The 25,683-nt window shown below is 48.0% G+C and overlaps 1 protein-coding gene across 2 annotated transcripts in view; it reads left to right on the top strand.

Moving 5' to 3' along the window:
- ATP9B (ATPase phospholipid transporting 9B (putative)) overlaps nt 1-25,683 on the top strand; it is a 3,609,114-nt gene that overhangs the window by 3,417,891 nt on the left and 165,540 nt on the right. For both annotated transcript variants that reach the window (XM_069620656.1, XM_069620655.1), the window contains exons 25-26: nt 16,555-16,619; nt 17,277-17,385. In XM_069620656.1, coding sequence (XP_069476757.1) covers nt 16,555-16,619; nt 17,277-17,385 — 174 coding nt within the window. The remainder of the gene's footprint in view (nt 1-16,554; nt 16,620-17,276; nt 17,386-25,683) is intronic.

Here is a 25,683-nt window from a genome sequence, read left to right as displayed (position 1 = left end):
AGGCGTTGTCATCGTGCAAGCCCTTCACCACGTTTCATAATGACATGGTCATCTTGCACACTCATCCAAATTGTTTGCCCAAGGTGGTCTCTCCGTTCCATTTAAATCAGGAAATCTGCCTGCTGGTGTTCTGCCTGAACCCGCAGTCGGAGTCCTCAAGTTCTATCTTTCCCAAACAAAATCCTTCAGGAAGTCTGATGCATTGTTCATTATTTTCGGGGGCTCGTCTTCCCGCATTCAGGCTTCCAAAGGTTCTGTCGGCTGTTGGATGGTCTAGGCCATCTCCGAGGCGTATACGGCCATGGACAAACTCATTCTAAAGGGGATTCATGCCCATACGGTCAGAGGTAAGGCCACAGCCGTCGTGTTTCAGAGGCATGCTTCTTGGGATGTCATCAGCAAGGCAGCTACTATGGCCACTCCGTCTGCCTTCTTTAAGCACTATTCCCTGGATACCAGCTCCAGGCGCAATGCAGAGTTTGGTCAGAAAGTTCTGAAGAAACTTTTTGCTTCATCCTAGATATGAGGCAGGTTGTCACAGCGCCACCCTATGGTCTTGTTCGGTGGAATCACGCACAAAGATGGAGGAAAGGGGACAGGACGTATGAGTAATTAAAGTTACTCACCGCAGTGACTAGAAAACTAGTTGGCCATAGTCCCCTTTCCTCCATACTCCCACCCACCTTTCCCCGCTTGTATGCCAGGGGCTAATATATTAAGTGTAGCCATGCATCTAAGGGTCCAATGTGTTAGAAAGAGTACTGAGGCGAGGTGCTGGAGGGTGGGGGTTTGGGAGGCTTTCTCACACCTGGGGCCGCATCCACACACGCTATACTAAATTTAAAGGGGAAGCTCAATTTTTCCCTGTCAAGGGTTCCGGTACTGTCCCCATGTTGGGGGACGCCCACAAGGATGGAGGAAAGGGGACTGTGCACTATGAGTACTCTAGTCACTATGGTTACTTTAATATGACAATGTCTCTGGGTAGTTGTTAGACTATGAACTGCTGTATTGTGAAGTACCTGAAGGGATTTCACAGCATATATAGGGGGCCCTGCATAAAGGACATTGCAGTATTCCAAATTGGAATCTATGACTGTTCTTGCAATTCCAACACAGTGAGGCTCTGAAAGAAGTGGGCATAGCTATGTAAGCAACATGAGATCATAATTAGTGGGCCTTATAACTGCATTTCATTCATCTGCAGAACCATATACAAAGCGGAGTCAATGAGAAAACCTATGGGCTCATTTTCTATAGGCACATAACATTAATGGAAAGCGTAAAAGCTATGCGTAAGGCTTTTCAGCCTTCCATTGAGTTCACGTCTCATTTTCATTTATTTGTATGGCGGAGAGGAGGGGTAGAATGCAACTTGCATTTCCGTCGCCTCCTTTTTTCTCCGCCCTACAAATGCCCCAGCATTTGTGCCGGCATGCATTTTCACGCCAGTGCATAAAGCCGTCAGACTCCATTAGGATCCATTGTAACAATTAAACGCTGCCTGCCATGCAAGCATGGTAGGCACTGTTTACTCGTTTGCACTCCACTATGCAAATGACCAAACTTTGGCGGCGGAGAGCCACCTACCTGTATGTCTACACGTAATGGCTCACTGCTGCCAAATTCTGCAACGGAACAAAATGAGCTCCCTAGCGTTTTTCATTTTTGTTGGATAGGTAAAGTGCATCCTACAAGACAAATATTCAGGTGCCAAGTAACTGCAGCAGTTAACGGTTTGTAAGAGGTCACAAGGAGAAGCTCTGTATTATTAAGATTTAAACCTAAGCATTTTTCACACATCCATCTTCCTATTTTATTGAAGATATGTTGGAAACTAGTTGGGTATCATCAGCAAAATTCTGGAAGATGAAGTTAGATTCAAGGAACATGTCATTAAGTGGTCTGAGATAGATATTAAACTGTAAAGGTGATCCTGTGGAACACCCCACTCAAAAGTTTCTTCTTGTGACTGATAGGGTCCTATGATAATACGAGAAGATCTTTTTGTGAAGAATGAAGCATGCCACTGAGCAGATTTCTCAGAAACATGGGCAATTTCTTTGATGCATTTAAGCAAGATGTTATGATTGGGAGTATCAAATGCTGATGATAGATCTAGCAATACAAGAAGCCCTATCTCCCCATTGTCTATGAAGTTGAGGAGTGAGTCTTTAATTTACTGTAGAGCCAGTGTTGTGGTCCTGGCTGGTCTAAATCCGGATTGATAGTCTCCTAATAAGCTATGTTGTTCAATATGTATATTTAGTTGGATGGAAGCCACCCTATCAAATACCTTCAAGAAGAACAACACATTTGTAGGTATCGAAATTAAGATTGGATAAGCAGAAGCTAAAAGCATCTCCTCTGTAGCCAGCATTAACAAGTGACCAGGAAGTGACTGGGGAACGAGGAGCTAGTAAATAACATTCCGCAAATCTAACTCCCTTTTAAAATGCAAATCTCTCCCTTTGTCGATTATTTAGGACCCCTTATGCTTTAAATTACATATAGATCTGCCCCATTGTTTACTTCTCAATAGTCCCAAATGCACAGAGTTAAATTCAGATAGGTGTGTTTGTTTAGCGTCAGTTGGCCTGGGGAGCCAAACGTAGCTCTTGGTAGCTATTGGTATTAAGCTAACCAGGCTCTCCTAGGCTACACCCAGGGGCTAAATAACACCGAGCTCCATTGAATTTCGATCCCTGCATTTGTGATAGGATAGTAAATGGAGCATAAGGTGGGGTGGAGATAATGTTTCTTCAAAAGACGTCTGATCAGTGGCAGCTCGTGAATTTCGAAACTTTGGGGGTGTAAATGCTTGCGCGGAATATGTGTGTGACTCTGAGCTCTGCGAGGGAGCCCAAACCAAACAAGGGGCATTCTAAGGGGTTCTCACCGAGAACATTTTTCAAATAATGGGTTAAAATGGGGCATTTTTCAGCACTTTCAGTGGACATGTGGGTAAAAAGCCACACAGTTTGCAATCGGTTTTGTTTGTAAGCACATGCAAAACCCAAGAAATGCAAGTCACCAACAGTGCACAGGAGCATTTTCCAATGCATTTTCAAGAGTGCTTTACCCACAAGATTTCCCAGTATATAAAACATTTTCATGCTGGCTGTGCCCATGCATTTCCATGCAGGCTGAACCAACAAATGCAAGAATTGTTATAGATAGACGCCCAGCTAGTAGAAAATCTCTAGCCACAGAATGAAAGTATTTCCAAACTGGCTATACCAACATAGGCCAGTGTACCATGTAACGGCACTTTTGTTTGCTTTTAACCTTGATGACTAATACAAAAATGCCATGACACACTAAGAATGTATGTCTGTGTGTTAGGGAGAATTCTCTGTTTAGGCTGAATTTCCTAACCTAGTGAGTCATCCAGCAGCTTTGCTAGATTTTTGGGGTTCATTTTTTCTCCTGCCAAGAGTGAGACTCCTTTACCCTCACTCTTGGGCATGATTTGAGTGTGTTTCTTTGACTCTAGATGTGTTTAATGGGCTATGGGGTCTTTTACTCCATAGGGCTTCATGTGTTTTGTGATGTGTGTTACACAGCACCCTCAGTGCAGTAACACAGGGGTGTCATAGTGACTGCCCAATATAGACTCCATACCCTGGGACTGACTACTGTCTCCCAGGGCATGTAAAGTCACCATTGACTTTACTAGTCTCAAATTCTGAACAGAACCAGTACAAACCATCATTTCGAGGGGATTGGGTCCTCCGACGTATTCCATATCTATGACATGTAATCACCACAGCTGTGCTGCTTCGGAAACTTTTTTCTGCGTCCTGCGTCGATGACGTCGATGCGCCGTCGTCGAGGACCTCCTCCGACGTCATCCGATGTGATAAGTAGGACGCACGACGCCCGTAGCCTCAGTTCCGTTTTTTCCGCGAACTTGTTGCTTCGTGAATCTCGGTTAACGCCTCGACTCTTTGGAGTTCTGTTCTTCTCGGTTCTTCGAACCTGTTTGTTTTGTGAAAATCCTTCGTGTGAAGATGTCTTCTACTTCGTCTTCGACCCCGCGTCCAGGCTTCAAGAAGTGTGGGTCCAAGATGTCAGTGACGGACTCGCACGACACCTGCCTCTGGTGCCTCGGGGAGGCCCTCGACATGGATGACTGTATCGACTGCCAGTCGCTCACGTCCAAAGCCTTACGCGAACGTAAGAAGAAGTTGTCGGTAGGTCGGGTGTCCAAGCCCCGGAAGTCGAGGTCTGCGGGGCTTTCGACGGATGATTCGAGGGGTGACTCTCCGCGTCATCGTCAGAAGTCTCGTGGGTCTCCTTCTAGGAGTCGGTCTCGCCACTCCTCGGCCTCTTTGAGGCATTCTCGGAAGCGCCGACACCGGTCGTCTTCCAGGTCCTCTTCGGAGGACTCTGCCCGGCACGTCGCTTACCCCACCAGCCGTGCGACGCCAGAGGAATGGGCTTCCTTTGGGAAGAAAATGCTGGCGATTCTTGAGTCGCAGGGTACTAAGCCGTCCGCGCCCCCGAGTGGGGTCGGTCGTGAGAGGTCGAGAGACACCGCTCGCAAGAGTGGTCGGCACGAGTCACGGGAGAGGTCCCGTTCGGACAAGGAGACTCGTTCTCGACGTACCCGTTCCAGGTCCCGGTCCTCGACGCGTTCGAGACCGTGTGCACCTGTGAGGTCTTCGAGGAAGACATCGACGTCTGAGGCGTCGACAGGCTTTCTTGAGGCTCCGGCTCCGAGGAAGTCGTCGAGGCCGTCGACGCTCAGGTCGTCGAAGGACACGCTCGGGGCTCCGGCTTCGAGGGCTGTGTCGACGCCGCCGATGCTGGCGGCGCTGCATCTGACGTCGACGCCGATTTCCTCGACGCCGATCCTCTCGGCGCCGATGCCTGTTCTCTCGACGGCGGCGCCGATTCGCTCGACGCCATCGACGCCATTCGTGTCGGAGGTACCCTGTGGCACGGGGGGAACCCCCTAGGAAGGCTCTGGTTAAGAGCAAGCACTCTCGGGTGTCTTCTTTTCGCCACCTGGAATATATTTCAGAGGCGGATGAGGATTCTGATGGCCTGGTTCCTAGTCAGGTTCCAGATGAAATTGTCTCGGGCCATAGTCAGTTTGACGATTTGAGGCAGTCACTGCATGATGCCAGTGGACTGGACACCTCTCCGGAGGTGGAGTTTTGTAGGCCTGAGCCTGGCTCTCATGCCGATTCCTCGTACCGGCACCTTATGGCTAGGGTTTCTGAGTACTTGGGATGGTCTGCTCCCCCAGGGGAGTTTGTGCAGGATGATCTAACGGACATCCTTGATGTTGGTCCCCCAACTGACCCGGTACTGCCGTTCCATATGGCTTTACAGAAAAGGGTGGCGGCGGCTTGGACTGCTCCGGAGAGCCTCCCGGCGGTGGGCAGATCCTTGTCGCGAAAATACCGTCCAGCCAGTAGCGACCCCTGCTACTTGACCAGGCACCCCACTCCGGAGAGTTTGGTGGTGCAGGCGGCCACGGCCCCGGCAAAGCAGGCGTCGTACCCTACCATCCCTCCTGATAGGGACGACAAACGTTTTGATGGCTGGGCGAAGAAAGTGTTTTCTTCTGGTGGTATGGCGCTTCAGGCGGCCAACTCCATTTGTGCCTTGTCTCGTTTCACACACACTCTGTGGAACTGTGTTGCGTTAGCGGCTGAACATATTCCCGAAGGGGATGAACGGGATGGTTTCCTTGCTATGGTCCAGGATGGTAAGGATGCCATGTGTGAGTCCGTTTAGTCGGGTTTGGACTTAGCTGAATGCGTCAGTAGGTCCATGGCGGCGAGCACCGTGATATGCAGGTTTGCGTGGTTGCGGAAGTCAGGGTTTGCTCCTGATGTGCAGTCCTGGCTCCTCAACATGCCCTTTGACGGTGAACACCTTTTTGGCAGGAAGGCTGACGAGAGCCTTGAGAGGTTGCAGACCTCAAAAGCTGCAGCAAAGTCGTTGGGCGCTGCAGTTCGCCAACCTCTGCCTTTTCGTCCTAGGGGACAGCAGTGGAGGGGTGGTTCCTTTCGCTATTACTCGTCCTTCAGTAAAGCGAGAGGAGCTGGCAGTCAAAGAGGCCAACGCAGTGGATGACAAGGTACCAGTGGTGCCAAGGCCGCTCGGGCAGTTGCCTCTTTGCCCTCAGGTAACGCCGCAGCCGCTCCCACTCAGTCATGAGGCCATGTCCCATGGTTCGCCAATTGGGGGAAGGCTGGCGCAGCATCTTGTAGAGTGGCAAGCCATTACTTCAGATGTGTGGGTTCTGGAGATCATAACCCACGGCTACTGTCTTCCTTTTCGGCACAGGCCTCGCAACAATCCACCGGGGAACCTCTCTTTGCAGAGTCCAGATCCGCTCCTTGCGCAGGAAATTCAAGCCCTGCTGGAGAAAGGCGCCATAGAACTGGTGCCTGTAGCAGAGAGGAACAAGGGATGGTATTCCCCTTATTTTTTGATTTCGAAGAAAGACGGGGGATTGAGACCCATCATGGACTTGCGCGGTTTGAACAAACTCCTCAGGAAGGACAAGTTCAAGATGGTTACTCTCTCTCAAGCCCTCCAGGCCCTTCAGCTTCAGGACTGGTTGGTGTCACTCGACCTCAAGGATGCTTACTTCCATGTGCCGATCCATCCCAAGCACAAGAAGTACCTGAGGTTCGCGGTTGGCGACTCGCACTTTCAGTTTCGGGTCCTGCCGTTTGGATTGACCTCCGCCCCGAGGGTTTTCACCAAGCTCATGGTGGTGGTTGCAGCGCATCTCATGCAAGGGGGGATTCACGTCTACCCCTAACTGGACGATTGGTTGATCAGGGGGAGCTCTCCCGAGCAAGCCCTGGATCATCTGTCCGTCACCTGCCACTCCCTTCACAGGCTGGGCTTCTCCCTCAATTTAAAGAAGTCCCATTTGACGCCAACACAGCAGCTCCAGTACATCGGAGCAGTGCTCGACACTTCCCTGGGGCTGTGTTTTCCTCCCCAGGTGAGGGCTCTTCACATTCAGCAGATGGTGCACAAGTTTCAGCATGCCCAGACGCTCCCAGCGTTCGAGTTCTTGAGGTTGCTCGGCCTCATGGCATCCTGCATTCTTCTGGTGCCAGAGGCTCGTCTGCGGATGAGATCTTTGCAGTGGGCACTCAAGACGCAATGGTCGCAGTCCTCCGGCAGGATGTCGGACCCGGTTCAGGTGCCGCCCTCGGTCGCCCGGGACCTTCTGTGGTGGGCCGTCAAAGGCAACTTGATGAAGGGGGCTCCATTTTGGCTTCCCTGGCCGGAGGTGACGATCGTGACGGATGCATCACTCACGGGATGGGGAGCTCATGCCAACGGGCTGACAGTCAGCGGTCGTTGGTCTCCATCGGAGTCCAGACTCCATATCAATCAGGCTAGCCCTGAAGGCTTTTCTGCCGACTGTGCGAGGAACGAGTGTCCTGATCCTGATGGACAACACAGTGGCCATGCACTACCTCAACAAAAAGGGGGGGGCAGGGTCACTTCCTCTGTGCAGGGAGGCGATGCAGCTCGAGTTCTGGGCCATCCAGCAGGAAGTTTCGATCTCGGCAGTTCATCTGGCCGGAGACGAAAACGTGACGACGGACGCTCTGAGCAGGCAGAGCGCGATCTCTCACAAGTGGGAGTTGGCTCAGGAGATTCTCCTGGAGATCTTCGCCCTTTGGGGGACCCCTCAAGTGGATCTCTTCGCCTCCAGTGTCAACCTGAAGTGCGAAAGGTTTTGCTCGCGGGAATTTCCTCCAAAAGGAGCCTTAGGAGACACGTTTGTGGTGGAGTGGTCATTCCCGCTGCTGTACGCGTTTCCTCCAGTCTCCGTCATCCCGCAAGTGCTGCGGAGGTTACGAAAGTTCGGTTCCTGGATGATCCTCATTGCTCCGGCGTGGGCTCGGAGGACGTGGTACCGGACCTTCTCGACTTGTCCATCTGCCCTCCACGTCGTCTTCCCTACCAAGACGATCTGCTCTCACGAGAGGGGGGTCAGGTTCTCCATCCAGAGGTCAGATCCCTCAACCTTCACGCTTGGCTTCTGAAAGGTTGAGGTATAAGGATTGGGACCTCCCTGAAGACGTGATGGAGGTGTTGCTTTCGGCCCGAAGGCCAGCAACAAAGTCTCTGTACCGTTGCCGTTGGCGTAAGTTCTGCGACTGGTGCAGAGTTCAGAATGTGTATCCTTTTGCAAGTGACATCCCCATGGTTCTGTCCTTTTTGCTTTCTTTGGCCCACAGGGGCTTGCAAGTGGGTACCATTAAAGGTTACCTGGCAGCGCTGTCCATCTGTCTGAAGAGTGTTCTTACTTTAAAATCCCTTTAATTTCACAGTTTCTGAAAGGGCTCACTAATGTGTTCCCTCCATCACCTTTCCTGGTGCCAGGTTGGGATTTAAACCTTGTTCTTACGTTTCTTATGGGTGCTCCGTTTGAGCCTTTACATTCTTGCCCTTTGAGGCTGTTAACTCTGAAAACTGTGTTTTTAGGTGTGGTTACTTCCGCTTGCAGAGTGAGTGAGTTACAGGCACTTTCAGTTAAGCCACCTTTCACTGCATTTCACAAAGACAGGGTTGTCCTTAGAGTTCGTCCTTCTTTTCTTCCGAAGGTAGTGACGGAATTTCATTTGGCCCAGAAGGTTGTTCTTCCGGCATTCTATCCTCCTCCACATCCTGGTAAGGAAGAGGAGAGGCTCCATAGGCTTGATCCTAGGAGAGCTTTAAGCTTTTATGTTTCACGCATGTCCCGGGTCAGAGTGGACGATCAACTCTTTATTGGTTATGCTGGAAAGCGTTTGGGACAAGCTGTGACGAAACAGACTTTGTCTCGCTGGATTATTTTGGCCATCTCGGAGTGTTACCGCTTGGCGGGTAAGGACCCACCGGCTGGCTTGCGGGCCCATTCTACCAGGGGTATGGCTGCATCTACTGCCCTGCAGAGGGGTGTTCCTATTCGCAACATCTGTGATGCAGCCACCTGGGCTTCAGTACATACATTTGTACGTCACTATTCCCTCGATTCCATCCGAGGACAGGATCTGGCCTTTGGCAAGGCGGTCCTTTGCTCTGCTATTTGATTGGCTATTCTAAATTTTGATTCTAAATTCTTTCCCTCCTCCTTGCTCTGGTACTGCTTTGGGAGTCTGTCATAGATATGGAATACGTCGGAGGACCCAATCCCCTCGAAGAACAAGTTACTTTCTTACCTGGTAACGTTCTTTTCGATGGGATGGTCCGACGACGTATTCCATATCGCTCCCGCCCTGCCTTCCCCGCTGCAGAATTTCTTTTGCAATTGCAGCTTACGTTCCGCAAGGCTTTGTGTCTGACTGGCAGTTGTCTAATGTCACAGGTTCTGGGGGAAAAAACTACAACTGAGGCTACGGGCGTCGTGCGTCCTACTTATCACATCGGATGACGTCGGAGGAGGTCCTCGACGACGGTGCATCGACGTCATCGACGCAGGACGCAGACGCCGAAAAAAGTTTCCGAAGCAGCACAGCTGTGGTGATTACATGTCATAGATATGGAATACGTCGTCGGACCATCCCATCGAAAGAACGTTACCAGGTAAGAAAGTAACTTGTTCATTGTGGACGTACTGGCCGGGGCAATTCAGTTGCCCCGGGGTCTGTTAGTCGAGGGGGCACGTCTCCGTCCCCCCTGATCGAGTTTTGGCTGGTGGCAGTGGATACTACTTTTTATATTCGACCGCGAATATATCTCTATGGGATTTCCCATTGTTCGCGGCTACCAACTTTAATTATTTAATTCCGATAGCCTCGAACATACTAATATTAATTCTCCGGTTGGTATTTTTTGCCAGAACTCGGTTCTAAAATGGCGTTTGTGTTTGCTTCTGTGACTCCAACCCAAGTTGAGCCCTTTGTTCCACTTTTTGGCGGGCTTCTCCACAGAAGCCCTCCAAAGTGGTGCCACTCTGTCTGGGGTACTTAGGAGGGGTGGAGGGGGATTTAGGCACCCTGGACTGAGTTGCCTAGGCAACTCAAGTCACACTCCGTCCTGATTGGCCCAAGTGGTGAGCCGGCCGGCTCACCACTTAGCATGTTTGAGTGTCAGCTAGGCTGAGCGAATGGTGGTTTCTGCATAAAAGCAGGGCTTTGGGGACTGGAACTTTAGAAGTCGCCACAGGACCTAAGAATCCGACGAGGGAGAAGCTGAGCTGACCTGCTACGACGACACCACAGGTGGAGCCCTGCTGAACCGTCTCACCACTTTTCCCAACGACAGAGGAGATCTCCAGCCCGGAGAGTCTTCTTCCTTCGACTGGTGGGGATAACCAGTCTGCTTCCTTTTTGCTCTTCCTGGAGCATCTCGTGGCCGCCTTGCCTGTGCCAAGCACCCCGGCAACCGGGATACCACGTTGTACCACTACCGCGAATCAAAGGGTAGTACCTTTAACCGGAAAACTCTGCGGCTGGTTTCTTCCCTGGCAGTGCAACGACCTTCAGCTTTCCTCCACGTCGAGATCTTCTCTTCCTCTGGACGACGCCGCGACTTGCACCTGCTGCCAGGAACAACTGCCCCCGCTGGAGGATCCTTTCCACTTAAGGTACCGTGTTCCGCCTGGCTTCCCTTGCAACCGACTGTACAGGGTAGATTTAGCCCCGGCTTTCGAACCTGGGTTAGCCTGGGACACCCTGGCTAAACTTTTTGAGCCTAACTAAAACCTTTCTGAACTCCCTGCAAGACTTTTTAAGCCTGTTGTCATTGTGTGATCTTGGGTGCATTTGTGCCCTGCTCTCTCCAAGAGTGGGCCCGGCCTATGGACTTTGGCTCACAAGTAACTTTTGACTTTCCTGCCTTGCTTAAGAGTTCCTAAGTATTAGTGTGGTGTATTTTCCTACATTCTGCCTTTTTCCCTCCCTTTTTCGTTAACTTATTGGAGTGTCATCTATAGTTAAGCGCTCACCTGCGTCTGGAAATAAGTGGTGTTAACTAAGACTTGTCTGATAAGGAATAAGAGATGTATATATAATAATAGTAACTGTGTTTAGAGTGATTTACAATAATAATGCTGGAGTGTTTCAATAAGTGTGTTTTCAAATAAATAATTATATACCTTGTTAGGCAGAAACCTGTGCAGTTCCCTTAGGGACCACTGCAAAAGATTTAAGACTACAGGTGTTGGCAGTAAACCCACTTGGTAGCAGTCTGCACCACCCAGATTTACCTGATAGCTGTGGCTGAGCAGTCAGACTTCCCTCAAGAAGAGTTAGACAGTATGCAAAGTATACACAATAGGCACTCAGATACACCAATACAAGCAAACACTGACCAGAGCTTTGGTATCAAAGTATATCATTATTTATTTAAAAACACACAGTTTGAAACACTCCAGCTCTCTTACTGTAAAATATTCTAAACACAGTTACTATTGTAATATATACACCCCTTTTCCCTTATCAGATAAGTCACAGTAAAACACCACTTATTTTCATACAGAGGTGAGCGCTTAACTAGATTGCACTCCAATAGGTTTGTGAGAAAGGGAGGGAGAAAGACAGAATATGGAAAGGTACACCACTCTAAGGTTCAGGAACACTATAAGCAAGGCAGAAGAGCAAGAAGAGCAAAAGTCACTGGTGAGCCAAAGTCCAAAGGCTGGGCCCACTCTTAGAGAGAGCAGAGCACAAATGCGCCCAAGATCACACAGTTACACTAGGCTTAGAAAGTCTTGCAGAGGGTTCAAAAAGAGTTTAGAGAGGCTTTAGGAAAGTTTAGCCAGGGTGTCCCAGGCTAACCCAGGTTCGAAAGCCGGGGGCTAAATCTACCCCGTACAGTCGGTAGCAAGGGAAGCCAGGCGGGACATGGTACCTTAAGTGGGAAGGATCCTCCAGCGGTGGCAGTTGTTCCTGGTAGTGGGTGCAAGTTGCGTCGTCGTCCAGGGGAAGAGAAGATCTCGACTTGGAGGAAAGATGAAGGTCTTTGCACTACCAGGGCAGAAACCAGCCGCAGAGTTTTCCGGTTAAAGGTGGTAGCTTTGTTTCACGGTCGTGGTAAAACGTGGTATCCCGGTTGCCGGGGTGCTTGGCACGGGCAAGGCGGCCATGAGGTACGTCGGGAAAGCGAAAAGACGGTGAAACTGGTTATCCCCACCAGTCAAAGGAAGAAGACTCTCAGGCGGGAGATCTCCTCTGTCGTTGGGAAAAGTGGTGAGGCAGTCCAGCAGGGCTCCACCGGTGGTGGTGTCGTGGCAGGTCGGCTCAGCTTCTCCCTCGTCGGATTCTTAGGTCCTGTGGCGACTTCTGAAGTTCCAGTCCCCAAAGCCCTGCTTTTATGCAGCAAACCACTATTCACTCAGGCTAGCTGTCACTCAAACATGCTAAGTGGTGAGCCGGCCGGCTCACCACTTGGGCCAATCAGGATGGAGTGCGACTTGAGTTGCCTAGGCAACTCAGTCCAGGGTACCTAAATTTCCCTCCACCCCTCCTAAGTACCCCAGACAGAGTGGCACCACTTTGGAAATCAAGTTTTGGCAAAAAATACCAACCGGAGAATTAATATTAATTAAGTAAACCAGCGGTATGTTCGAGGCTACCGTAAATAATTAAATAAAGGTAGTAGCCTAAAACAATGGGAAATCCCATAGGAAAATATTCGCGGTTGTATATATAAAAAGTAGTATCCACTGCCACCAGCCAAAACTCGATCAGGGGGGACGGAGACGTGCCCCCTCGACTAACAGACCCCGGGGCAATTAAATTGCCCCAGCCAGTACGTCCACAATATGATGGTTTGTACTGGTTCTGTTCAGAATTTAAGACTAGTAAAGTCAATGGTGACTTTACATGCCCTGGGAGACAGTAGTCGGTCCCACGGTATGGAGTCTATACTGGGGGGTCACTATGACACCCCTGTGTTACTGCACGGAGGGTGCTGTGTAACACACATCACAAAAACACATGAAGCCCTATGGAGTAAAAGACCCCATAGCCCATTAAACACATCTAGATTCAAAGAAACACACTCAAATCATGCCCAAGAGTGAGGATAAAAGAGTCTCACTCTTGGCAGGAGAAAAAAATAAACCCCACAAATCCAGCAAAGCTGCTGGGGGACTCACTAGGTTAGGAAATTCAGCCTAAACAGAGAATTCTCCCTAACATACCTTGATACCAAAGCTCTGGTCAGTGTTTGCTTGTGCTATTGTGTCTGAGTGCCTGTTGTGTATACTTTACATACTGCCTAACTCTTCTTGAGGGAAGTCTGACTGCTCAGCCACAGCTACCAGGTCAATCTGGGTGGTGCAGACTGCTACCAAGTGGGTTTACTGCCAACACCTGTAGTCCTAAATCTTTTGCAGTGGTCCCCAAGGGAACTGCACAGGTTTCTGCCTAACACTGTGTAAGCCAGCCTAGCCACGCAATCTCCCTAACCATGTTTACCTTACTCTTGATTGCAAGCAAAACACGCCATGCCACACAAAGAAAGCTTATTGAGACTGGCAGCACTAATGTAGTCCAGTTTAGCCACGTAATAACACTAATCATGTTTGCTTGTTTGTGTTTCTCTTGATGTCAAGTAAATAATGGCATGCCAGATTACAAAAGTATATGCAGATTGGCACTATTAGTAGTTTCAGTCTGCATATACCTCCTTTATTTGGCATGAACGTTTTTATTGTGCATCAAGAACAAGGCGAACTTAAGGGTTATACAACGTGGGTCGAGTGGCTACTTGATCAGGTACAAATTTGCTGGTGATGCCCTAGGCATCCTCCCAGAATTAATGTGTACTGGCCGGAACCCCTTAAAGCTGGAACATAGATGAAGTTTATGGTGCCCCCTTAAGCCTGCCTGTGGAAACTGGGTAAAGCAAACTCAGCTGGCAGTGGCTGTATCTAGAATTGAAACTCAACTACTACCCTCGTGGTAGAGAGACAGAATCAGGCACTACAAGACTCATCAGAGATGGTTGTATCCCACCAACAACCAAAGGCAAGTAGGTAGAAGCCCAGAGTGAGTAACCTGAGACTGTGAGTGACGAGGAAGAATTGCACAACTTTTGAAATTTATAATGAAACTCCTCTTTCTCCTTCTCTTCGCACATCTCCAAAAAGTCCAACTACGAACTGCACCTCGTCATAGGTATTCTACCTTTTTTTTACTTTCCCCCAGAGGCTCATCACCTCGAGAGCCCTGGTTCTCTCTAGGCTGGACTATTGCAACAACATCCTTCTCAATTTTCCTACTTCTACTCTATGTCCTCTACAACTCATCCGGAACATAACCGCGAGACTTATCCTTGGCCTCAAGCCCGGGGACCACATTTCTCCGGCATTGAAATCCCTCCACTAGCCTCCCGTGGCTGCAACAATCAAGTTCAAGATCCTCTGCATAATCCACAAGGCTTTCTGGGACCGGGGCCTGCACTATCTATAACACTCTGTCCCTAAATTCTCTCCCTCTAGAGTCCAGCGCTTGTCCTCCAACTCTCTGCGCATGAGTCGCTTTCACAAACAGATATTTGTGGGTAGATCTTTGTCCTCTGCAGGTGCCTCCCTCCGGAACAGCCTCCCTGCCTCTCTCCATCTTCAGCTGGAACACCTTAAGTTCTGAAAACTCCTCAAGACCTAACTTTTCTCTTCCTCCTTCTCTCTCCCTCGCTAACCTCCTTTCTTTTCTCTCCTGCCTCCTTCTCCCCCACTTAATTTTGTTCAGTTTTTGCTGACTGGCTGCCTGGTTCACCTCCATAGCCTAAAAGGTCCTAGGCTCCCCCGCCAATTTTTTGCACTTGCTTCCGGGCCGCTGCACTTTATTCAGCATTACTGCACTTTCAGCTCACGCTCCATGAGAGGGGCAGCCTCTCTGCACTTAACCCACGGCCCTGGTCGACCAGACTCGTTTTGTCCCCCCCGCCCCTCCGTTCCTCCGTCCAGCACATCCGTATATATGTATCCTAAATGTTCTAGGACCAGTTAATTGTCTTACCTGTCCCCACCCCCTCACCGTTTCTCATCTCCCCCTCCCAAACTTGGTCTCAACTGTAACACTTCATGCACTTACACTAGGAGAAATCTCGTCAGGCGTAGTATTCTAGTTATCTTTCTCTGTTTAGATCATTCGGAATCTTCAAGGCCTAAGAATGATTACTGTATTCCCTTGTTCCCTTCCCGCCTTGAAGCGCTTGAAGCACTTCACCTTTGTATAAGCGCTGTATAAATAAACTATAAATAAATCCACTCTGGCACAGTTGGAACTGTTGAGAAGATTCTATCCTTGCTATTTACACTTTTGATTTTGACTCAGAAGATGTTTGTGTGCTTTAATAAAATCAGTTTATACTTAATACATTTTGCTCAGCCTCTTTGGGGACCCCGATCCAAAATGGGTGGATGTGCTGGAGCACGCAGAAATGTTATTTCTGCAGATTTTCACACATTGGTACTATTTTGCTCCCTTGGAAAAACAAGGTGTCAGTCTACGCAAAGTCCATCACACTATAAATTAAACAAAAGCTCACACTCTACATCTTCTTTACATTAGCTTTAAATATTAGGAAGCTTCCATCAATCCTGTAGCGCAAGAGAGTCCAGTGAACTAGTGGTGCAACGTAAGCTAAGGTTTCATTTGAAGAATGATGGTCGTTGCTAAGACCACTTGCTGTAGTTACGTTAACATTGACATGTCTAATGTTTGTAGACTTTACTTTTTGTCAGCACTAACTATATCTCTGTAAAAAAAAAAACGGAGTCCAATGTCTCAAACTCCATTCGCTACACTTGCATTCAGTAGAACAATATCTTTTATGTCTTTAATGTTCCACTAGCAAGAGTTACTTGCAGCAGACATGGAACCAGCATCTGCTCTCTCAAATGTTTTAAATGAAAAGGGTGTATAGGCGGACTTTCCACTTGACCATTTCCATATGGTTTCTACTGGATCCAGTTTATGACAGTGGGTTTTTGTACGTCCCCTGAGCTGTCATGAAGAAAGTTCCAGTGATGATTTCTGTCCCTCCATGTGAACTGCAACACCATTTCACAAATTGTCTCTACTTCTGCATAGAGCTCCATACGAGCTGCACTCTTCCCCTCTCTCGACTATCTTTTCCTTGGCGCCCCCACTTTCCCTCACTCCTCACGGTTCTGGACACCTCGTTCCTTCCCTCCTCGCAAGGCCCTCTTTCCATTCTTTGTACCAAAGCTGAAACTATTGGCTTTGTCAGTGCTTGTTAACTAATGTTAAGCACCTTCCTTGCAGTGTGTGAATCGATCGCCGTGCATGATGATGTGCCACCCCTTCCCTTCCAGGATGGGATTTATGAATGCCCAATATGAAAGTTAAGCTCTGATAGCTCGCCACCAACCTGGATCCCAAATGATGCAGTGCAAGACACTAGAAGTCAGCCTTTCTGATAATCTCGAGAGCTGCAAACACCAGCCTACACGTAGCCATTTTACAGCGGCCTGTAATATTCGTATTCTTTTTTTCATTTATAATTGCATTGAAACATTTTAAATTGAGCCAGATGCCAGTATAAGTGTATGCACTGTGTTTGATTACCCTTGTTTTTAATTTATTGTTTTCTCTCCTTAAGGCTGTATTTTCTTCAGTCTTCTATTTTGCATCTGTTCCTTTGTACCAGGGATTCCTAATGGTAGGGTAAGTTAAAGCTGCTATTTAGTTGGTGACAACTTGGTAAGAAAACTATTTTTGTTTGATTACACCAGTTCATTGTCAGGGCCAAGCTCAACCGGTTGCCTTCTAATTATGTGTAAAGGCAAATGCTATAATTACCTTTTCCTGTATTATTCATGCATTTAAAGTTAGCATGGAGGGTAAAAAGTATTCCCCTCTGAAATGGACATTGTGTGCACAAGTAAGTGGATTTTCAGGGATGTTCTTCACGTGTAGCTTTTCGGCAGTAAAGATAACCATTATATAAGGCATTGCTAACTTGTGTTCTGAGCTTCTGGCTTATAGGAGATGCTGTTAATACAGTAATTGTATCTCATCAAAAAACCTGAAAAACGTGGTAATTCATAGATTGTAACTTAGCTCAACCCCCTGCCTAGCCGGCTGATCTTAGGTTGCCAGTTGCTGCTTAAAAATAGCTGTAAGGCTGCATAAAGTACTTCCCAACCTATACAACACTCCGTTAGTATTTGCCCTTTTGCTGGCCAGCCCTTACCAAGGGTATTCTTGCAACACTAAGATACAAAGTACGATGAAGTTTCCACTTCAATGCAAAATCAGCGAAATGTATTTGAGCATGGTCAGCAGACTTGACAAACACAATTTATTTTCTTCTTGTTTAAGGTATGCAACCATATATACCATGTTTCCAGTTTTCTCTTTGGTATTGGATCAGGATGTGAAACCAGAAACAGCAATGCTATACCCAGAGCTTTATAAGGACCTTACAAAGGTAAAGTATGGGAATGTGCACATAAAACTATGTGCAACCCGTGCATACTCAGGCCTGAAAAAGAAAGTTTAAATCTAAACTAAATCTTATGAAATCTAAACTAAATCTTAACTCAGTTTATGGGAAAACTGACAAGTTAAGCTACAATCTCTTTTTGAAGAACATATTCAATTTCAAGTTTAAGCTCTAATGTATTTTATTATTTTGTCAGAAATTATTGAACTATGGAAAGAAGCTCAGATTCAATTCTTATATTCTTATATTCACAGGCAGTGAGAATGTTGACACTATGTTATTTTATTTTGTGCTACAAAGCTTTTATACCACACGGCATCACCACCTGAGTTTGTCTTATGGTGCTTGATTGTACCTTGTGTCAGAATAAATTGACACATTGTGCCCTCACCTGGGGGAACCAGACAGTAGTCTGCAGGTGAAGAAGGAAATGTATGTGAAGTATTCCTTTTTTACCTCTCCAGACATTTGCTTTTCTGGCACACTCCATTAGCCCTTCCCCCAGTCTTAGCCTACCTTGAATCGACTGAATGAGCCCTTGAAGACTGGCTTAGGTCTTCCTGTTGAAACTCTGCATACCAGATACTGATACTGTATAGATACTGTATATTTCATGTCCTGCACCATTGCCTCTACCACAAAACCGATCTAAGGATAGCCTATTTGTATCACCCGTAGTCCCTTTTAATGTATACCTTATACCCATAAGAATAATCTATGAATTGATTGAGATTCTTAAAAAACGTCAAGGAGTCAGAGACCAAGCTACGAAGGTCAAACCTCTCTTTGCTGTCAAAGAAATCTGTGATGCTATTTCAAGAATAGAATCTTCCAGTGTGAAGAGGGCCTGAGGCTATCTAGCTCTGCTGCCATTTTCATGAGAATAAACATTACGTTTTGGGCCCAAAATCAGGATTCATTTTATGTCTCTGCTTACCACCGATAACAGTCCAATGCAGTTTCTGCCTTCTTTAGGGCAACAAAGAGCATGCATTTTGGTTTTGGTGCATTTTGGCGGTGTAACCACCAAAGTATTGCCAAAACATTGCTACTGTAAAATAAACTATAAAGGGGAGTTTCGGAGCAGTGTATGGCGTTGGCATGGCATCTTGCCAATGCTTGGCTATGAAATGGCCGAAGCACTAGTCGGGCCTTCACCCTCTCGCTCATGTCTGCTGGCCTTCTGCTGTTATCGGGGAGCTGTGGTGCTCTGGGGTAGCGGACAGGAAAACGTCTGAGAGCCTGTTGAAGCCATTGGGTATGATGCTGTCGGTGACCAGGAAGAAGATGATGCGCTGGAAGGGGCACCACTAACCCAGGAATGCAGTCTCCTGCTCGTAGTCCCACATGTCGGTAATGGAAGGGCTCTGGTAACCGGAAGAGCAGCACCTGGTACAGGCGGCCGACGAGGCTGAGGTCAGTGCAGAGCCGCATAGGTCATGCACAGGCTGCTGGGGGAGTTGTAAACTAGGCCGGCTTCACGCTTTAGTAAAGGAGAGGGCCTGCCCAAAGTGAGGCAGCTGAGAGGTCAGCTCGTAGCTCTTGCTGCCGTAGTAATCATACCTCGCCAACCCCCGGCTGAGTAGAATAGAGAAGACATTCGATATAAAACCTGAAGCCAAAAGAAGTCCAGGAGCAAATGTCTCTTTTGCTTCACTGGGTCAACTTGCAGGGGCAGGTTAAAATCCTGACAGGGTCACCTCAGCTTGTCATGCCTCTGAAGTTGTTAATTGTGGCACGGTTACATTGGGGGACTATAATTTCTATTGCAGCGCTACTTAAAGAAAAATTATATATTACATTTATGTTGTCCTCCATTGTTCCTAGATTCCTCATTCTTTGTGAACTTACAATCTTCCTCGGACACATATTCTCCACAAACCTGGCCGTATTCTCACCCAATACGAGTTCAACTCACCAGCGTTTTGTTGGAAGAGTCAAAAGTTTCTCACGGCAGCAAATTAGTCAGTGTTCACAGCGATCCACTGAAAGCAAAAAGCCAGCCCGAGCAAGGAGAGCATACCCATAAAACCAAAGACGCACTATTTGGCCGGTATCATCTTTCTGTTCCCCGGTGACTCCACACCCCTTCTTTCTTCCCGTGTGCAGTTCTCCGCACAGTCCCACTGCTCAGGGTGTGAAGAATTCCATACTCTATCAAGTTTCTTCCTCGCAGCCCACGGACAAAGAGCTACTCCCTTGCATACACCTGCTCACAGAGGCGTTGCTAGGGGTGCGGGGCGGCTCAGGGGCCTATAGCCCCGGGTCTTTTGGTTGTAGCCCCAGATAAAAGCTCAGGGACTACAACCAAAAGGCTAACTAGCCCCGAGTCCCAAAAGGCCTGACATTAGTGTAGCCCCGGATCTTTTCCAGACCTAGCAACACCCCTGCCAGCTCACCTTGATTTACATAAGGACTCTAGACACTGCTTTAAGCACAACAACTGATACGGCAGCCATATATGTATGTATAAACAACAACGGGGTTGGAATTGTTGAGAGAGAGACAAGGTCACACACGCACCACACACTCAGTGGTCTTTTTAAATATAAACATTGTGTTAACCTAGAGAAAACATCAACAAATGCAGAATTCCAAACAAGTATGGGTCTTCTTGTTATTGTTCAGTTGTAAAAGAGGACCAGTATCAGCTTGGAGAAGATGAACGGTGAAAAATATAAAGGCATCGCGTATCGGACGTCGCAGCGCTAGAGAATACCCTGGGTAGTGTACGTTAATGCATAAGCAGGGCGACCAAACAGAACTTCTGACTGAGTAGTGCTGGCGAGTCAAAAGTCCACGAGTAGAAGGGCCATAATAAGCGTCTGCGTGACAGTCTGTGACCGAGGAAGGGAAACGTTTGAGCCCCCCAGATCGGCACGTTCATGGCCTTCGGAAGAGAGCCTAGAGCCTGGCTGCCATGACAGCCTGTAGAGTGAGCTTTGGTTTCATGGTCCTTATCGGATAACCCCACATGATGGGATTTGTTGGACCTCTGTCGGTTTCCTAAATCGCTGATGAATAGTGTATATGTGCCATAACTCATCTAGATTCTAAGCCAAAATGGCCAATAAGAGTTGTTTTGTCCATTTCCCAAAACCCTAAAAAAATGTCTTTCTAGTAGGTCAGAATGGTCTCTGAGCTTGAAAGGACTGTGTGTAGTTGAAGCACTGGCTTCCAGACTGCAGCAGACTGTGCAGGGGCACATGCTTCGGCCCTGCACCCAACTTCAACGTAACGTTCTAACGCCACGTTCCATCTAGAATGTTACTTTGAAGTTGGGTGCACCCCAGGAGAACAAAAGCCCAGCTCGGCAGCGATCTGCCTTTGGATTGCTAATCACAGTGGTCTTTGCAGGTAATGGGGGGTGTCTGTGTGGCTATAAGCAGAGTACCAGCACACTGCGGTGCAAGAGTACTGAATAATGATGAACACACACACCCTCAGCCCCCCTCCCATATGAAAAACTGCATACACTTGATACTACATGTAAAACATGTAGAGAGTGTGGTAAGGTGGGTAAAATGGGCAGTAGGCTTTATTACATATAAACAATGAAAGAAGAAAAGCAGACCCAGCATGTGCTTATTGGTGTATAACAGAAAGGTGGGAGGCAATGCTGCCCATACTCCGCAATGGGTATCCTCACACCTGCAAAACAAAAGAGTTGATGGCTGGAAGGTTTAGAATAAATCTTGACCTCTGGCATTGCTCTGGGCAACCCTCCAGACCATCGTTCTTCGCCTGCCAAGCCATTACAAAAGGGGAAAGACCATATGTAAATCAGGCTTGGTCCCACCCCCAAAGGGGTAGTCCAGCCTGAACTGCTAGGTCACATCCCTTTTGCACGAGACCACAAGCATCCCCAGACATGTTTCAACCTTGTTGGGCGTCATCAGTGAGGAGTAGCTTGGGTCTCTAGGCCCAGCAGACAAGGGACCCACGTCTGGGCATACCCTTCCCACTCGGGGTGACAATAGCAAAACAAAAGAGTTGATGGCTGGAAGGTTTAGAATAAATCTTGACCTCTGGCATTGCTCGGGGCAACCCTCCAGACCATCCTTCTTCGCCTGCCAAGCCATTACAAAAGGGGAAAGACCATATGCAAATCAGGCATGGTCCCACCCCCAACGGGGTAGTCCAGTCCGAACTGCTAGGTCACATCCCTTTTGCACGAGACCACAAGCATCCCCAGACATGTTTCAGCCTTGTTGGGCGTCATCAGTGAGGAGTAGCTTGGGTCTCTAGGCCCAGCAGACAAGGGAGACACGTCTGGGCATACCCTTCCCACTCGGGGTGACAATAGCAAAACAAAAGAGTTGATGGCTGGAAGGTTTAGAATAAATCTTGACCTCTGGCATTGCTCTGGGCAACCCTCCAGACCATCGTTCTTCGCCTGCCAAGCCATTACAAAAGGGGAAAGACCATATGTAAATCAGGCTTGGTCCCACCCCCAAAGGGGTAGTCCAGCCTGAACTGCTAGGTCACATCCCTTTTGCACGAGACCACAAGCATCCCCAGACATGTTTCAACCTTGTTGGGCGTCATCAGTGAGGAGTAGCTTGGGTCTCTAGGCCCAGCAGACAAGGGACCCACGTCTGGGCATACCCTTCCCACTCGGGGTGACAATAGCAAAACAAAAGAGTTGATGGCTGGAAGGTTTAGAATAAATCTTGACCTCTGGCATTGCTCGGGGCAACCCTCCAGACCATCCTTCTTCGCCTGCCAAGCCATTACAAAAGGGGAAAGACCATATGCAAATCAGGCATGGTCCCACCCCCAACGGGGTAGTCCAGTCCGAACTGCTAGGTCACATCCCTTTTGCGCGAGACCACAAGCATCCACAGACATGTTTCAGCCTTGTTGGGCGTCATCAGTGAGGAGTAGCTTGGGTCTCTAGGCCCAGCAGACAAGGGACCCACGTCTGGGCATACCCTTCCCACTCGGGGTGACAATAGCAAAACAAAAGAGTTGATGGCTGGAAGGTTTAGAATAAATCTTGACCTCTGGCATTGCTCTGGGCAACCCTCCAGACCATCGTTCTTCGCCTGCCAAGCCATTACAAAAGGGGAAAGACCATATGCAAATCAGGCTCAGTCCCACCCTGACCTGTGCACAGTAATGCACCACCTTCCAAAATGTCATCCACCCTTTTTTTCCTAAAAGGTAGTTTTTCCTCCTAAAAACACTCCCACTCTATTTCTCTTTTGATGCTATCTAAAGTGCTCTCCCTTTACACCATTTATAACAAATTAACCCAAAGAAATGTAAAGGATGGCGATTATTTTGATTTTTGAAAATCATCTCACCAATATTTAATTTCAATTCTTCATGTGGCATTTATTGGGTTATTGTGGGGATTTTGCCAATCAGTTCAATCCATCCAATCCCCTACCCCTACAGACACCCCCCCTCACTCCCACAAACCTAGTGCAAATTATGGTTGGTTGGTTGGTTACAAATGGTTTGTAACTGGTTCACTTGCTGGCATTATAGGTGTTTAGAAACAGTCTGAGCTGCTATGAAAGTTATTTTCTTTGATCCCTTTTGTGGCTAGTTACTGGTGCTTGTGAGTTTGCATTGGTATTTGTATTTAATCAGGGGAATTCCCTCATCTGGTCAAATATCCAAAAAGGCATCTGCTCTAACTGGATACAGTGGAACACATTTGCGACTGGTTGACTGGAATTTAAAGGGGTGTAAGCCCTGCAGTCTATTTAGCTGCACCGTTTTGACGTTCTTCTCTGCCTTTAGCCGAGTACGCTATGTGAGAAACCTGAAGGTGTCTCCTTAGCTAGTCCCTGGGGATCTGTCATCCAGGTGACCAGGACATGGCCATCGCTATTGGATCCAGTTCCAGGGGGTGGACCAGTGAGGGAGGATCACCTGGATGGGGGTCCTTGGGGAGTGGGACACCGACGGGTGAGACGCTGTATCCCCCTTCTTTCAACACCTTTTCCCCATCCTACCACGTAGGATATTCCAAAACACTGCCCCCCCCCACCTTTTCCGACACTAACACTTTCGCACAACACAAAAGACAACGGACTAACACCAGAGCCGTTTACCTGACATGTCCCAATACGAGGGTTAGGCAATGTCAGGCAGTTGACCAGAATCACACACACCTGATGGCCCTTTCCCTTCCCACAGCGGTAAAAGGTGGAGCACAAAAGCACAGAACGAGCAAGGCAAGACCGCACAACGTGAGAGCTAACAGCACAGCAGTTCAAGAGGAGGCAAGAGATGGCGCATACCGAGAGGGTGACAAGGAGAGAAGCGACCTTGCTCTTTCCGATCAATGCCTGTGAAACCTCTGCAGATGGAAAAGGCAAACAATCGCCAGTGTTTTTTGCAGCAGGTGTCGGCGGTACACAAGACCCTCCTCTGTTGATTACCAACCTGGGAAAAGACGCTTGTCTCAGTGGTACCAACCTTGACTCCAAAGAGAAGGAAAGCGGTTCATTACAGCCGGTGAGTCAAGGGGAGAAACGATAAGAAACTGAACTGTGTTGCTTGAAAAGTAGCAAACGGTTGATTTGAACTGCGAAAGAACTATTGATGGAAAAGGGGAAAACCAGCAACAGAGAAGTCCGGCACCAGGTGGGTGCTTAAGTAGGGCTTAGGAAAATCGTCCATACAGTCGACAGTCTTTGACCGATAGAAGGATTTTAAAGCTAAGGGAAATGGATCTGACATTGTAAAATTAGTAAATGAACCGTACGTTGCAAAAGTTGGCAAGAGTGAACCTGGCGGAGGGATGTCCACAGTGAATTGTTAAAAAGACATAAAAATGTGTGAGTGAAAGAAGGATTGGAAGACGAGGGGAAGTGGATTGTCCCCCTTGGCACTCGGTCTGAGCCCGGCAGAGAGATATCCTGAAAGAAAACCTGAGCCCGATCGAGGGAGCCCAGAAAGACCAGGGGAAGTGGATTTTCACCCTTAGCACTCATCAGACAAGAGTGAGAAAAAGAAATCTAGAGTGAACCTGACTGGAGAGAGGCTGTTATTCGAGCCCGGAACGGGGAGACCTAAGGGTGAATAATCGCCACTCCAAGAGCAATCCGAAAGGAATTTGTTTAATTGGTTGAACTATCAGATCCTCGGAAGCCGGATAGACAACCTCTGAAGATCCTGCTATTGATAAGAACTTTTCTAGGGATCTACGCCCGGAAGAGGGGACGATCCAGGGGGTGGAAAGTCATTACCCCAGCGTTCATTTGGAAAGGAACCTTTTCTTTGTTTTCGAAGGCAAGAGACTTTTATTGAAAAGAGACTTAGCCATCGAAGAACCGGATAGCTGGTACAGAACTGTCGACTTGTGCTGGGAGAGCTTGAGTGTGTGTGCTCAGGAGATCCACCTTGTCCTGTGCTCAAAACGTGGGGAAGGAAGACCCCTGGCCATCACATACTGACTTATTATTTGTGGACACCTCTTTCTTTTTTTAAAACTTTTATTTTTAGTTGCACACGGTCAATACATCACTTTGTTGCAGTATCTATGTGGTCGTATATAACATTTTTGAATTACATTTAAATTTACAATCACAATGCAGTATCAGACTGTTCCTGTTCGATCTTTTCGGCCAAGTATTGCTTGTATCCGTCCCATATGTTCTTTGGACGCGAGGCAGGGAGTACAGTGTCCAGGTATAGTTCCTCCATGTCATTTGCCCAGGCCATGTCTCTGTCCCAGTCTGCTTTGGTTGGGGGATTTGCACTTTTCCACTTGAGTAGGATCGCCCTCTTGGCTAAGAGCAGACCTACATTCAATAGTTTCCGACATGTCGGGTTCATTTTCTCTATTGCTCCCAACAAACACATTAGAGGGGTCCACTCCATTGGGTGATCTACCATCTCGTCCAGAGCCTGACACACTGCATCCCAGTATCCCCTTAATTCGACGCACGCCCATAACATATGGTAGATGTCTGCGTTGTCAGTGTGGCATCTCGGGCATTCCCCAGTCATGGTCGGGTATATGTGCTTGAGTTTCTTAGGGGTATAATGTGTTCTCTGTAGTATTTTATACTGAATTAACCTGTATTTAGAGTTGCAGGAGATCTGTTTTACCAGTGCACAACGTTGGGCCCAGTCCTTATCTTCAATCTCTACCCCCAGATCTTGTTCCCATTTGGCCTTAGCTGTGCGCTGCTCTAACGGGCGTGTTTGGAGTATGGTTTTATATAGTGTGGATGCTGTTATTTTCTGAAGTCCCCCCGTGAACATGTACCCCAGGCCCATATTAAGTGGGGGTTCTTTGGGGAAGGTCGGCCATATATT

The sequence above is a fragment of the Ambystoma mexicanum genome, chromosome 5q (assembly GCF_040938575.1).
Source record: "Ambystoma mexicanum isolate Mex_15411 chromosome 5q, UKY_AmexF1_1, whole genome shotgun sequence".
In the NCBI taxonomy this organism is placed as follows: domain Eukaryota; kingdom Metazoa; phylum Chordata; class Amphibia; order Caudata; family Ambystomatidae; genus Ambystoma; species Ambystoma mexicanum.
The sequence above is the reverse complement of the archived record's forward strand: the minus strand, read 5'-3'. Positions and strand labels throughout refer to the sequence as shown.